The sequence below is a fragment of the Pelecanus crispus genome, chromosome 2, assembly GCF_030463565.1.
Source record: "Pelecanus crispus isolate bPelCri1 chromosome 2, bPelCri1.pri, whole genome shotgun sequence".
In the NCBI taxonomy this organism is placed as follows: domain Eukaryota; kingdom Metazoa; phylum Chordata; class Aves; order Pelecaniformes; family Pelecanidae; genus Pelecanus; species Pelecanus crispus.
This window is the reverse complement of record NC_134644.1, coordinates 175,945,584-175,961,103: the sequence shown is the minus strand read 5'-3', so window position 1 is coordinate 175,961,103 and position 15,520 is coordinate 175,945,584. Positions and strand designations below refer to the sequence as shown.

Here is a 15,520-nt window from a genome sequence, read left to right as displayed (position 1 = left end):
AGCTTCTCATAGGGGTGGCCACCAACTCTTGAATTGTTGATAGGATATGCTTTAATTTTTTTTTTCCTAATGAAGTCTAACAGTAGTCTTATCAAAGTTATGTTCATCTAGCAGGGGTATTTCCCTGAAACACCCAAACATTTTGCATATCTGTTTCTTTTGAAAATTTTGTCCCTCCTCTAAAGCTTGTTTTCAATCCTTCCCTACCACTGGGGTGAGAACAAAGTCTGCAGATACCAGTTTTCCAGGCTGCCTTAAATGCCAGTATCATGATTGCTATTCTTCAGCCGTATGGCAATAGCCCTGACATGACAGACTTACTACAAAAAAACCCCAAACCATTAAGCGTACATCTGCACATGACAAACTCTGAGCCTTACACCCACCTAGGATGCAGTAATCCCATGTGCATCATTAGCCAGTCTGCCTCATGCTTCTAATGAAGGGGAAAAATACTTCTGTATGCATTCAGTGCTGTAACAGGACCATCATAATTTTTGACTACACTGGTCATTAGCTGCCCCCATTTTTTACTTAAATGGCTAAAGAAACTCTTCCTAATAGCTTTAATTCCTTAACTTCTTTTGCAAGACTGACTTTTTTACTGTCATTGTCAAGACATTAACTACCTTTGTTACCCAATACCCCTCCCTCCCCCCCCAGTTTCATTTAAGTGTGGAAACATTTCCTCTGTCCTTGGCTGGCATGCTAATTCCAGACTAAAGTTGCAGTTCTGATTGTAGATCCAAAGTTGTATCTCTGACTTAAGCTTTTCTCTCATATCCATGACTTCTTTAGCTCTGCTGAGTTTACTGATTAGCTTATGTTTAAAAAAGTTTTGAAATTAAAGCCCTTACAGACCATGACTGTGTACATTCTTATTTAAAAATAAGCTGTTCCATACAATACTCTTTTCCCTAGTCATCTACAACTACCCACATGATAAATCAGACAGGTTACCTAGATCTGTACCATGTCTATGTAAAGGCAACTATACCGCTGAGTGTCTCTGAGGCCTTTCAGAACCTTTCTTCTATATATGGAATTTTACATTTTCCTCACAGTAACAAATCCTGCAGCATTTTGCAGAAAGAAACAGTAAGATTTACCCATGTCTGTAACAGATTTCTACCATTTTACTTGAGAGAAGAGTTAATAGTTCTTTCCCAAAGTGATTTTGATCCAAATAATTCTTCTAGCCATGCCTCAACTTCCTTCCTTAGTTGACTGCAGAGGTTCCCAGATTTGTGGGCTTTTTCCTGGGGACATGCAAACCACCTGGGAGTTTCACATTAGAGGCAGCTCCTCCCAGTTCTGCCTTTACCTTGTGATTCAGTGAAATATTTTCAAAAAAAGAGTTGTTTACAAAATTAAGTCCAGTCAGCCAATTAGCAGCACATATAGGTTGCACACCTCAGCAATTTTTTTGCTTGAGAGAATCCAAGAACTCAACAGTGCTGGAACTTGTCTCTTTCATGGGCTATGGTGACACGGGGGGATATTCTGCTGCCCAAGGCAAGGACTATGGACGCAGATATGGGGGTTTGCTTTGAAAGGCAATCCTCCTCCATCAGTGCCTGTTGGTCATAGCCAGGAGCTTCTGTTACTTCAAGTAAACTAAATTTGCGAACCCCTAGACTCCTGCATCAACATCCAATTCTACTCCGTCACTGATTTCCTTGTTTGCGAACAGCCTAAAGCCATTAGAGAGAGTCACCTTACTACACAGAGTCTTTTCAACAACAGTGTCGCTCATGCGACTATAACTGCCCTCATTAGTCTGTCGCCTTTCATATACTTTAATGCATTTTTTTTAGCCTCTACTATAACCATTTCCCTAATCACTGGTTTGCCTATCCAGACAAGGAATCCCCTCCAATCTTCCCCCTCCATTTCTTTAAATAAAGTTCTGGTCAGCTGTGCCAGACTCCATTCCAAAATGCTGGTGTACCAGATCCTCACAAGTGTCGGGGCAAGCTTCTACATGTGAAGTCCTGGGAAGAGAGTACGATCTAGGCCAAGGGCTTTCATTCACATTAGTTAATACAGCTGGCTGGAACAGTTTGCGTGCTTGTTTCTAGCAGGGTGACAACCATCATCCACTTGGTCGAGTCATACCAGCCTATGCCTTACCTGTGCTGTGATCTTTGCTGTAGCAGCTGCTGCAGCGACAGCAGCTGCTGGAGGTAGTCCTCCTGGCGTAGCAGGTGTCAGGAGAGGCATTGGAGGAGTCACAGCTTTACCAACTCGGAGATACTGACCCCCAAGGTCAAAGAGGTTCATAGAGGAAACAGCATCTTGAGAAGACTGTGCTTTCTCATACTCTGCAGTGAGAAAGAGGAATATTTACAAATGATCCTTTTTATTCCTAAACTCAGCCACTCTCTCTTCACACAACTGTGGTTTGTATTTGCAAAAAATGACTGCTTAGAGTTCCAGTGAGAAGACCCTCAGTGCCTGCTCACTCATCTCAGCCCTCTGATCACACAAGCATTGTTGAGAACAGTCAGCACAGGAAGATCTCTCAACCTATATTACAGTGAGTAAAAATATCTGGCTATTAATTATATTTCTAAGTTCAGGCACAGATCTGCTCCAAATGTATTTCTATCCCATTGCTTAATGCAATTCCTCCACTAAAGAAAAAAAAAAAAGAAAAGAAAAGAAGAAAAAACAGATGAGGATGCTCCCAACCACTCTCCCTATGCCACATCAAATACCAGACAGCCATTTTACCAATGAAACCATAGCCTTTGTGTTTTCCTGTCGTGGGATCCCTGGCTAGCGTGCAGGATTTAATCTTCCCAAAGGCCTCAAACACACTCTTGATGTCATCATCTGAAAGGTCCTGATGAACAGATGCCACATAGATGCGGTTGAAAGCCCGTGCCTCTTCTGCTAGCTGGTCTATAATTGGTTGCGCCTGACCTATATTACTAGGTCTCCCAACCTGCAGAGAACACAGCAAACGGTCCATTAAGCATTCTGAAGAGCAGCAGCATGACTCACCAAGAGTTAGAGCAGACAAGCACACAGCCACCTGACTGCTTTTCAAACCAAATAACACCTCATAAGGCCATAATTAGCAAAGGGCAACAGTTGACTCAGCTCTGGGATACAACCTGCACTACAGTGGATTCTAGAAGCACTGAGATCCTGGACAGACTCTGCTCTCTCCTCCACCATATTTCCCCCATTTATGTTCCCTGGCCTGCCAAAGACCAACTCCCAGGAATTGAAAATGATTCTGAAAGCAAAACACAATGCTTCTATATCCTTCCTTCAAAGGCTCCTAAAACCCCTTTAGAAATCAGACACTGCAGGTATGCAGAGTGTATCAGAGATACAAATGCAAGGTATAAAACGCTTTGCAGAAAATGCTAGGTCCACCGCCCCCCCCCCCCCTTCAATCCCCAAAGTTTCACCTCTTACTGCCTGAAAACACACAGCTACAATCCTTTGTTCCTTTCTGTTTGTGCTGAGTGCCTCCCTTCTGTATTGCAAGGGTGGACCTCTGCCTGAAGTCCCTCGCACTATGGACAGGCACAAGAGCCCAATGCTACTTATCTACCACCCACACAGGTACAACATAAGAAGGTGTTAAAATATCAAGAATCACCTTTGTTTTGTCCTCAAGAGACTTCCATTCTATGTGTGGGTGGAAAACACTCAGCTAGCTTACTACAACAAATTTCTAGGTTTTAGTAGCATGCTGGGGGTTTCTCCTCAGGGAGAAAGGGACCCAGCCACTATGTACTCAATGGGTTGAATGTCAAGGTCTGTCAGGGGACAGACTCTAGGTTATCTTTCACATTACAGTGCTGTGGGAAGCATTCTAGGCGTAAAACCATTATTCACAGTAAAGAGAACTAAGAATTTTCAGAGCATGCCTGCTACCCACCTTTATATTTCTTCCCCCCAGCATGACAGAATTCATCTGCTCCAAGGCCAGCTGAGCCGCTTCAGGTACCTCATATTCCACAAAAGCAAAACCCTAGGAAAGAAGGATACGCTTGTTGAATCATATCAGCTGTATCTTGTCTCGAATCTAGTGCCAAGCTAATGCAGCCAAGACTTCCCACGTACCAGATTCCTACTACCATGGCCTGAGAAGACGTTTCCTTAAAGAAGCTTTTTATTAAAGCAGAAAATTGCATGCAGAAGCACTGACACAAGGCTGCCTGCTTCCAGAACCTCTCATACTTGGAGGCCTAATAGCAAAAGCCCACTGCATACACGACTGCCAGCTGTTTGGCATCTTTCGTGCACACCGCCCCCATGCACACCTGGTGCCCACTACAGAATCCCGCAAAGCTAAGTAGAACAGGCAGGTACAAACGTTTTTCTCAAAGTTAAAGTGCTAAAAGCAGCATGCTTTCTACAAGGATAAAGGCTCCTTCTTCTCCTGGATATATTCAGAAAGGCCTTGGGAAGAAGAAAAACACATCACTCGAGGGCTGTTCACCAACCTTGTGTTTCATGGTAACAGAGTCCCAGGACATATCAATGCTTTTTATAGGTCCAAATGGGGCAAAGGCCTGGCGAATGGTATCTTCTCCCAGTTCATAATATATGGAGCCCACATACACACGACACATGATGGCCAGGGCGCGCTGCCTCTGAGCTGCCATCTGTATTGGAAAGAAGAACTGGCTGGTTAGGTCAGGGGGTGGTCATGGATGTCAGGACCTCTTTCCCTTCCTCCTTCCCTCCCAGGAGCTATGACCCAACAGCAGGTAGCTCCTCACTGGGCTGCAGCGCAGCCTGGCACACGTAGTAATAAAGAAGTATTTTCCTGCTCAATGCACAGACTGCTGGAGCGGATAAGCAGTACAGTTCACTCCCAGGGGCAGTCAAATCTTTGATGGGGTCTGCCACCTCAGAAGCCTTAACTCCAACCCCACTGGTAAGGTCTAACCCTCCCCGGCCTGATCACATCTCCAGCAACACTTGCAGGAGGAGGAAATAACTTCATTCTAGGACAGCTTCCCCCTCCAGGCAGCAAAGGTCTCAATTCTAGACACTATTAGCAATCCCTCCCATCCCCTCCCGCAAGGGGCAGCAAGAGATCCAATATTGGGCACCACCTAGTCACTCCCCCCCGCCCCCCCGTCCTCCCAGGCAGCAAAGGAGCTGGAATTGGGTACCTCCTCCCCACTCCCTCAGCATCACACACCACCTCCTCCCCTCCCGCCCCCCGCCCAGGCAGTACGAGATCCAGTACTAGGCACCACTTCCACCGCACAGTTCAAAAGCAAAGCAAAAGAAATTAAATGGTTAAATGAAACTTCTTAGTTAAGTGTGTGGTGCTAGTACTTATCACTGCCTGTTGTTACTGGCTCAGATAGTGGTGCAGCCCCCAAAGACTCCGCCCTTATCAGTTTCGGTGCAGAGAAGGTCTCTGTGCTATTTTCTCCTAAGTATGCCTGAAAACCTGTTTGCAAGACAAATCCAGAAATTTCTTACAGCAGGTATCCAAAAAAGCAGTATCCTTCAATTATTTTTCACCCTTATTGCAATTCTAGAATTGCTGCTACTAACAAACGTTATTCTAGGAAGACGCTGCCTACGAAAAATCACAGGCTTGGCCAGCATATCCTAGCAGCACGTCTTGGGACCAAGGCAGAAATTAGGTCTCTGTAGAGGCAGCTCCCTATGATCAGCAAGACTGAATTACAGTGCGTTGGAGATATGCACAGGGCTTCATTCCTGTTCTGCGTGGAACAGATGGAACAAACGTAAAGCAGTAAGGGCTACGGACTGTTGCAGAGCAGGCAAATGCAGCATTAAGCTTGACGCCTCTCTCCCTTCCCAGCACAACAGTGCTTGGCACCAAAGCAGGGAGCTCTGAACAACCACCTCTTCCCCACCACCCCTGTTTAAGAGGGTCTTTAACCAAGGCCTTTGCGAGAGGCCTGCTTTCAGAATGCTGTAACAAGCATGAGCACAATGAGCTCTGACGTGTCCGGGGATGCTGCAACCCAAATGGCAAAATAGAAGGGACAGCATTTTATCTGCGATAGCCACAGAAGCATGGACACAAACTGTACCTGAAGAAATCCTTCTCCCTCACGGTACCCATATGAGAGTAACATTGACCATAGGAGGAAACAAATTGTAAAGGTTCAACTCCTATTATTCAATACAGCAGGGATACTATAAATAGGAATGGTTCTCACCCCATACTGCTGCTCCTGAGGTGATATTAAGCTTGCCTCTTGACTGGGTTTAAGTATTTCACACAGTTAAAAATAAGCTGTTTTTCAATTTACTCTGCAATGCTGTGACTAGGAGGACTATGGCACGTGTACACGCAGGACAGCTGACGTGTTGTCTCCCAGGTTCTCCAACACATTCCCAGCTTTGGTGCAGGAAAGCCAGTGATCAGCAGCCCCTCAGCCTGTGTAGTGTGTCCATTTATGGGTTCAGAGACATCACCATTCTAACCCCGAGTGTCTGAGGGAAGTGCCTCACCCATGGTGCCACAGACTGTGATAAAAAATTAGCGTTTCACTAGAAGTGCTTCTTGAGAAGGCACTGCAGCCTTGCACCAGGCAGAGGGATTTTTTCACCTTCTGAAGGGGCTATATATACGAAGAGGACATTCCCTTCTTTTCAGTTATCAATGCAACAGGTGCAAGAAAAATGGCATTTGTCCTCTCCCATGGCAGCGACCTTTACAGGAGGAAATCCACGTCTTACCCTGCTGCAGAGATCCTAACAAAATAGGTGGGGTGGAGTGAGGACGACTCTGTTACATCAGCAACACATTAGACATTTGGACCTATGAAAGGCAGAACTGAGGTGGACCGTGATGCCTACAGGCACGTGGGGATCACTAAAAGGAGTTGGTGGCATCACGTTAGGGGAATGATGCAATGTACACCTGTGAACTAAGCACATGACAGTGTCAGAGACTCACGACTAGAAATCTCACTGGTTTCACTAGCTACACTAAGGAGATTTTTACTGGCCACTGGCCCTCTTTCTCCACCTATAAAATGGAGTTTAAAGTATCTGCGACCTTCATAAAGGCAGCAGCTAATAGTTGTATCTATTGTATCTATTAAGCGCTTACGAGGGCTATTTTAAGGACAAGCCAAAACATCATCTTGGAGTACTACTTTAAACAAAGGAGGTGATGCAAAAACATAATCACTAGCTTCAATTTTAATACAACAACGCCAGAAAATTGTGCTCATCTTGCTGAAGTGACATGGAAATTTTGAGCTGTAATACTTGGAGGATTAAGCAGACAGGAAGCTTTAATCTCAGGCACTAAGATAGAGCAATAGGAAGTTCGGGCTGCACTTCCTTCATACAGGAATTGATGAATCTTGTCAACAGGAGGAAGTGTTGGGCAGAGGTCTGTTGGCATTTTCTACATTCCTGATGGGCTTCGGCATAAAGCACTTGCTGAGGACAGGGTATCCTAACTACAGTGAACTGTACCACAGCCGAATGATTCGGAGCAAACTCCTGCTTCTAGGTTCTGTCCCATCAGCAGTAGTCTGACTCCCTAGAGGGAGGAATGTCTTGGGAAAAGGATTCACAATACTGACTATGCCCTTGAGGCTAATGAGAAATGAAACATTTCCTGTTACATTATCAGTACACTTTTCATCTGTTGCCCAGCTGTAAATAACGAGCCAAAAATTTTTTTAAGCAAAATTGATGCAGTTATGCTATCAAGTAAGCATCTACATTAATTGGTATGGGCACGAGTGTTCAGAAACCAGCTATGCCAAATTCACATTGCAATGTGTGCTTCTATTCCATTCCAAACTTACACAGCCCCATAAAATTTATTTTGGCTCCCCTGCTGACACACTACATACTGTGGCAGTGTTAAAGGAGGGAAAACAGGTGATTTTAATTTTAGTGCATCTTTCATTTTGGAGTACAAGCCTCCGGTTTCATTTTACACCAAGCAGAAATATTATATTCCAGCACGATGGAAAAATATTTACAAATTTACAAATTAATTTACAAATGAACATTTGCATGCAGAGTGGAGCTTATAGGACACTTTGTGCAGTGGCCATTATCCAACATGTCTAGGAAAAAGGAGGGGATGGATAATCCCAGGTAATTAAGCTCTTTGATCTGATTAGAAATTCCAGCACTAAAGGACTGCACAGGTTCTCTGAATAGTCCTGCAGTTCTTGCTTCCATCCTGCTTTTACTTTACTTGAAACATGCCATATTCACCTAGTCGGGAAACACGCACAGTAAGAGCAGTCTTACATCTGGGCTGCAATATGTTTTGCAAACCTATAGTGCCCCAGTCCTCCCCAGCACCTTAGCTGCCAGGTCTCCGGTGCTTTGAGTTTGCTTCGTAAGAAATTGCCCATATATGAGTTACCTTGGCAGTTAGTTTTAGGTCAGGACCTCAGAACTGTAGCATCCCTAGAAATGCAGCTCCCACAATTTCACGGGTGTGTTCAGAACTGTTCGAAATCTAAAGCTTTCTTTGCCAACTGACTCCAGGACCCCGACTGCCAGTGTCACAGCAGACTGCACCCAGCCTAGGGTCTTCCTCTGGGGAGTTTACACTTTGCCTCTGCTTGTTGTGCTTGTCCATAACAGGTGGGTATGTGGGAGGGTTGTGCTGGGTTGAATTAAGAGCATTGTATTACCACTACATACTTCCCCACTCTAGGCCCTGACTAAGACAAAGTGCCCAAGAAGAAGTGAATATGTCTATTGACCGATTGTAAAGGTGAGAGAGGATCTCCAAAGCCCATTGTCACTGCTGCCATCTGAAAGACAGTAAAGACAGAGTTCAGTCTGTTGGAGCTGAGCATACTACGGCTGTTTGTAAAAACTCAAGCAGAGCGGCGGCACAGGGAACCTGTGAGAGAGGCCTCTCCTTCCTTGCCCCTCACTGCCTGGTCCCAAGGACTGTCCAGCGCTGGGACCCTGCAGATTCCAGTCCCACCAGGTCAGGGTGGAGTTGTGCTGCTGCCACTGCCTCAGGAAGCAGGGTCTTCTCCCAGGGGGGACTCAAGGCAATAGTAACCTCTGCAACCACTGTCGTTGATTCACCCCCAGCATTTAAAAAGGAGCCCCTCAACTAGATCAGACACTCAGAAACATGCACAGCCCTGAAAGACCAGAGCTTCCTAATGTGGCAAGCACATCCACAGTGATTCTTCATTAGAAAAATCCAACATCCCAAAGCCGTTATTTTGGGCTTCCTAACTTTGAGTAGAAGGCAGTGAGATGTGTTCAAGAAACCTCTGAAGGGAGATTTAAATACCAGTTAAGGGTTCTCCCAGTACATAGGCATTCCAGCATTAGCAGGAATAGCCAACAGAACTTCTCTGAAATTGAGAGAGCACCTGAGTGAAGGGGAGGGAAACGGGGTAGCACTGTCAATAACACAGGAGAGACAGGTACCCTCCCCTCAAGCAGAAGAGATGGTGAGAGGATACTGTTCCCAGTAACCCTAGACACCACCTTAAATGTAAGTTGGAAGTGAAACCCACAGCAAATTCTTTGGCTTTTGGCATTTCAGGAAGCATTTGCCCAGCCAACAGGAGAGAAACTCTTAAAAATTTACCCTTCGAATGAGTGAAATTTGGGGTCAATTTGTGCAGGTAAGTAAAGGGGGTTTCATTAGTGGGCTGAAGACAGTATACTTCAATTTCACTGTGGGAACACAAGTGCATGTACCTGGCTCCAGGCTGTGCTCTGGTTCTAAGTGCAAAAAAGAACTCCACCTTGTTGGGGAGAGTAAGACACAGAAGGAGCATCTCAGAGGGTCTCTCACCTGAAGGTTGGTGAGCTGCTGTTGCTGGTGGGCGATGGTTTGCTTCACCAGCACACTCTTGATACTCTGCTCCATTGCATACTTCTTTGCCTAGAAAGAAATACAGACTCTGTAGTCACAGGACAATACCACAGAGTGGGGAACGATGTTTGATTTTACACCGCAGTTCCCCAGAACCACACAACTGGCTGCCAATGGAACTTTTCGGCGCTCCAGCCCTAAGCACTAAGGCACTGTACATTAGCCAGTGGCCAACAGCTTACTGACATCTCGGTCTGCATCTCAGAGTCATGAGCCCTGAAATACAACATAATGCTTGAGCAGAGGATTGGATGGACTCAGTCTGCAGCAGGCGCAATGTTAGGAAAGCAGCATGCATTACACACTTAGCACTTCCCCTCTTCCGCCCTCTGCCCCTTAGATCCCACCATAGCACCTTACCTGCTGGCATGAGGGCAGGACAGATAGCCTCCTTCAAGTCCTTTCCACTCAGAGAACATCTGGACAAAGAGGTTCTACAAAAGGGAAGGGGGCTCCAAATCCCCATGCCCAGTCTCTTGACTGGGCACTCCCCCTCTCTTTTCTTATCATGTCTGGCCTATTCTAGTTTGGAGAACCCACTGCTTTTGCTCACTAAAATGCTCCAGCTCTCCTTCTCTGGTTCCTAGCCTGCAGACACAAGACTGATTTGTCTTTTTCTTTCAGTCTTCTACAAATTTGACAAAGCCTGAGCTTTACACCCAGTGGTGTTGACATGGAGGCTCTTTGTCAAGGGAAACCTAATACCCACTTATGTGCCTATTCCCAGGGGACGGTACAAACACATTCAGCCAACCCCTCAGGCACCTGCTTTCCATGGCTGTACGTGTTTGGGAGGTGCCAGGGAACGGTAGGCTCTAAACCGTGGTTTTGAGACGTGTGCTTCGGAAACCTGGAAACGGACAAGGGGATTTACATCTGTCAGCTACGGAGAAGCCAGAGGAAACGAGGCCGTTTCACACTGTGAGCCAAACAACACACACACAAGCAACTTCAACATTACGGGAACATTCACACGTAGCCTACCTAGAACAATACTATACTTGCCTCGCCAGAGTACAGAAGACACCTAGCCCACAGTTCCCACATTCCCTGGTTTTTTCTTTCCCCTCTTTTCCCAACTCTGCTCTCCTCTCAGTAAGCCAGGCATCACTCACTCCCATCAGGGAAGTGGGCAAGAAGTCAGCAGTAACCTCCCCACCAGCTGTATAAAACAGGACCAACAACCAGAAATCAGAGCTGGACTGAAATTTTATCTAGATTAAAACAGGTTGGCTCAAATGGGTTGAAAATACTTGCTGCTGGGTCTCTTTACAACAACATGGGAAAGAGCGTAAGAGAAAGATAGAGATATTTCATGATGTGTTCTTGTGTGGACAGAATAAAAGACCAGCTGGAGCATATAAGAAACCTATTCCTTGTGGAGTACAGGCTGCTCCTTGCAGTAACTTTGTGGCACTTGCGTATTGTCTTAGAATTACAACGTGATCTTAAGACGTTATTTACTTATGATTTTGATTTTTTTTTTTTTAATTAAAAATAGTCTCCCCACCCTAACAGCAAATTCCCCATCATGCTCACCAAAAAGCATCTATAAACCAAACCAAGTAATTCTTGGGCACAAATTTGAACGTGTGAATCCACACACAGCATGGCCATTACCCCATATATTCTTGGTAGGTGAGTTCCCTTCTGTAACATCAGTAACAGCTGCTCATTTGAAAAAAACAACAAACCAAAAAAACCCCAAACAAACGAGAGTGCTAAGAAGCAAATTGTCAAGTTTACTCACTTTCTGTAGAGCTTCCTGCTGTTCCGGTGTGAGGGGAGGAAGCCCCAGCTTAGCTGCAGTGCTTTGCCCATTTTCCATCTTAATGGACTCTGTACCCTGAGAAAATAGAAAATACTCATTGAAAAAACTGTTCTCACAGAAGTGACCAATTTCTTCATTCCCAGAAACCCAAAGCATTTAACGTCAGAATGTCAGTTAGCTGAAAAGTCTTCCCAAACCTATTAGCAATTCACGAAAACCTGTTAATATTCTAGCCACTCCCTATGGGAGAGCTATCCCATCAATTGTACAAATTGATGAACGTGGTGGATACTTAAAGAGTTTTTCTTACCAGATTTTCAGTTAAAAGAAAATTAAGTAATCCCCAGTCTTCACTCACATCGTCTCCATCCTACCTCTCAACAGTTAAACTCTCAAATGTACCCATCCATTTTCTCCTTCCATCTCTTCCTATACTGGTTTGTCACCCTTGGTTTCTCAAGTTCTTTTTGAAATCTTCTCTGGAACTTTTCTAAATCTCACATACTGTTCAGGTACTGAGTAACAAAGAAGCACTACTCTCATACTTAGTATGAGATGCACACTACCTGCCCGTGCAGATTCCCAAACCCAACATCAGAACAGGTCTAGAAAGAAGCTTCTGGGGCACGGAACTGACTTTTCACGTTTTCAGATCTATGTGTAGCTAACAAATGTTAGCTCTCTTTGTGTTTTAGGTATTCTACTGACTTCTCTACCGCGTGCTCATGTTTTACACTGAAGTCCATTCCTGTGAAACTACTGGTCAATTATTCCTACTATGTTAAGTAACAGTAGGTTTCTCTAAGGTATACCTATCAACCTGTTTTTGGTTAAAGTGATTCAGCAACTTAGGTCTTTCTGGTAAGCATCCTTGTATCCTCAGGGTATTATTCTTTGGCATCTCAAAAGTGCTATCACATTATTTCCTGTCAAAATAGGGTTCATCACTAAAAGCCTATTAACAGATGTCTTGGTTCTCCAGTAAAACAAAAAACCCCAAACCAGACAAACAAAAAGGTAAGCACTCTGTAACAAGCACAGTATAGAAAAAAGGAACAGACCCATTCAGCCGGCAAAACAAAACCAGCTCTCCCAGCACAGGAACAAAGCTCCCACTTGGAAAAGATACAACATCAAAGTAGTTGGCATTTTAGCAGAAGGAACAGCCAGTATTCCTGCTAATTTGGTTCCCATTCATTCCGAACAATCACCTGCTCATGGCACTCTTGGTACTGGCTAACGACTTAAACATTTCCCGTGGGCGCAAATGTCTCTGAAAGACCACTGATCTCCTCCTCCAGGGGGAAGGAAAAAAAAAAGAAAAAAAAAGGGGGAAAAAGGGGGGGGGGGGGAAGACAACCAAAAAAACCCCACCAAAAAACCCCACCAAAACTTACAGGTACGTCAAGGTCTTAAGAATGTAATACGAAAATGCAGAACAGCAAAAAGACAGTTTTTGGCTACGCCTGAAGCCTCGGAGAGAAAAACATGTCTTTCAGAAGCCAAAGATGTGCATCTGATGTGCAGCATCACGGCTGCACACAAATTGCATGTTTCATTGCATCCTCTTTATCCTACCACAAGGCAAAGGGGAACACACCGATAGATGAGCTGCGGCAACTCTCAACAAGTCACAACAGAACTGCCAGATACACTTAGTGATAACAGAGCGATTCAGGTAAGAGCACACACGCGTTCCCATGAGGAGAGCCATACGCTGTGCATCTGCCTGCTCAGGAGAACACCAGCCCAGTTCCTGCACTGTCCCTGCTCTGGTAATGCCCAGCAGACAGCACACCAGTCACCCACTTCCTCCAGAATCACAAGGTCCCCGACAGTCCGATTTTTCACTTACGGTATTTTCATATTTTTTTATATATTGATACGTAGAATGTTCTGTTTGTGACAGGGAGGAAAAGTGCAAAATAGTTAAGATACTTTAACCACATGAATTACTTCCACGGTAAATGACAGATACCGCCTAAGTATAAATAAAGCTCAAGCACATTCACATGGTATTCTCAATTTAGGGTAAAAATTTAGAAACAATTACTATGGAAGCAACAGGAACTGCCAAGTTCAGGAAGTAAAGAGCAGCAGAGAGGAGAAAAGCAGCAGCTTCTCAGAAGGCGCCCTGGCCCAGGCCCAGGCAACAATCCTCAAGCCCTCCCGCTAAAAAGGAGAGGAACACAGAGCACAAGAGCCCAAAATGCAAGGCCTCCTCAGTGTCTGCTTTATCCATAGCAATTGCAAGTTCTGGCTGCAAGAACAGAAGCTACAACGCGACAGCCCTTCAACACCAAGGCCGCAGTCGCCAGCTGTACCTGCTGGCCCATTGGCTCGTCGCCCATACACTGGACGCGGGACTGTGACATTATGGAGTTCCGCGCAATAAACGTCCCCAGCTGACGCCCTCCGAGCCGTTACAGAGACTCTACTCTGCCCTCCAGGCAGGGCTGCCATAAATCCTTTCCCCCAACTGATGGGGGGGGGTGGGGGGGATGCTAAATGCTACTTACTCAGCTCATTAACCACATTTTTTATTTTACTCACTGGATATAAAGTGGGGTCACATGCCTTTTAAGCAGATAAACCCTAATTAGCGCATGCAGGAAAAGAAGGCTGTTTTACAACCTGTCACATTGCACACATAATCAGTTTGTTTGGCTCACCAAAGAAATGTATTAATGGCTCCCCAAGCCACTTTCCATCCTTTATCAGCAGTCCTGGCTAACCGGGGAGGTCCCAGGTGACTGGAAATTACCAAATGTGACACCCATCTACAAGAAGGGCCTGAAGGAGGATCCGGGGAACTACAGGCCTGTCAGCCTGACCTCGGTGCCAGGGAAGGTCCTGGAGCAGATCATCCTGAGTGCCATCACGTGGCACGTACAGGACAACCAGGGGATCAGGCCCAGTCAGCGTGGGTTTATGAAAGGCAGGTCCTGCCTGACCAACCCGATCTTCTGTGACAAGGTGACCTGCTTAGTGGATGAGGGAAAGGCTGTGGGTGTTGTCTGCCTGGACTTCAGTAAAGCCTTTGACACCGTTTCCCACAGCATTCTCCTGGAGAAACTGGCTGCTCATGGCTTGGACAGGCGTACTCTTCACTGGGTAAAAAACTGGCTGACTGTCCGGGCCCAAAGAGTTGTGGTGAATGGAGTTAAATCCATTTGGCAGCTGGTCACAAGTGGTGTTCCCCAGGGCTCAGCACTGGGGCCAGTTCTGCTTAATATCTTTATCAATGATCTGGATGAGGGGACCGAGTGCACCCTCAGTAAGTCTGCAGAACAACACCAAGTTGGGCAGGAGCATTGATGTGCTGGAGGGTGGGATGGCCCTGCAGAGGGACCTGGACAGGCTGGATCGATGGGCCAAGGCCAGCTGTATGACATCCAACAGGGCTGAGTGCCGGGTCCTGCACTTGGGTCATTAACGATCCCATGCAGCGCTACAGGTTTGGGGAAGAGTGGCTGGAAAGCTGCTGGGTGGAAAAGGACCTGGGGGTGTTGGCCGACAGCCGGCTGAACATGAGCCAGCAGTGTGCCCAGGTGGCCAAGAAGGCCAACAGCATCCTGGCTTGTGTCAGAAATAGTGTGGCCAGCAGGACTAGGGAAGTGATCATCTTCCTGTACTTGGCACTGATGAGGCCACACCTGGAATGCTGTGTCCAGTTTTGGGCCCCTCGCTCCAAGAAGGACCCGGAGGGGCTGGAGCGTGTCCAGAGAAGGGCAGCGGAGCTGGGGCAGGGTCTGGAGCACAGGGCTGGGAGCAGCGGCTGAGGGAGCTGGGGGTGTTCAGCCTGGAGAAGAGGAGGCTGAGGGGAGACCTGATCGCTCTGCAGCTCCTGGCAGGAGGGGGCAGGGAGGGGGGAGTTGGGCTCTTCTGCCAAA

At 46.1% G+C, this 15,520-nt stretch overlaps 1 protein-coding gene across 5 annotated transcripts in view; it reads right to left on the bottom strand.

Moving 5' to 3' along the window:
- PUF60 (poly(U) binding splicing factor 60) overlaps positions 1-15,520 on the bottom strand; it is a 36,209-nt gene that overhangs the window by 7,143 nt on the left and 13,546 nt on the right. For 2 of the 5 annotated variants that reach the window (XM_075728342.1, XM_075728344.1), the window contains 7 exons: positions 11,607-11,702; positions 9,776-9,865; positions 8,712-8,762; positions 4,470-4,631; positions 3,902-3,994; positions 2,737-2,950; positions 2,134-2,324 (listed from right to left, as the gene is read on the bottom strand). In XM_075728342.1, the coding sequence (XP_075584457.1) occupies positions 2,134-2,324; positions 2,737-2,950; positions 3,902-3,994; positions 4,470-4,631; positions 8,712-8,762; positions 9,776-9,865; positions 11,607-11,702 (897 nt within the window). Of the gene's footprint in view, positions 1-2,133; positions 2,325-2,736; positions 2,951-3,901; positions 3,995-4,469; positions 4,632-6,179; positions 7,054-8,711; positions 8,763-9,775; positions 9,866-10,216; positions 10,615-11,606; positions 11,703-15,520 lie in introns of those variants that run through there. The other 3 variants (XM_075728346.1, XM_075728345.1, XM_075728347.1) reach the window with 3 other exon arrangements.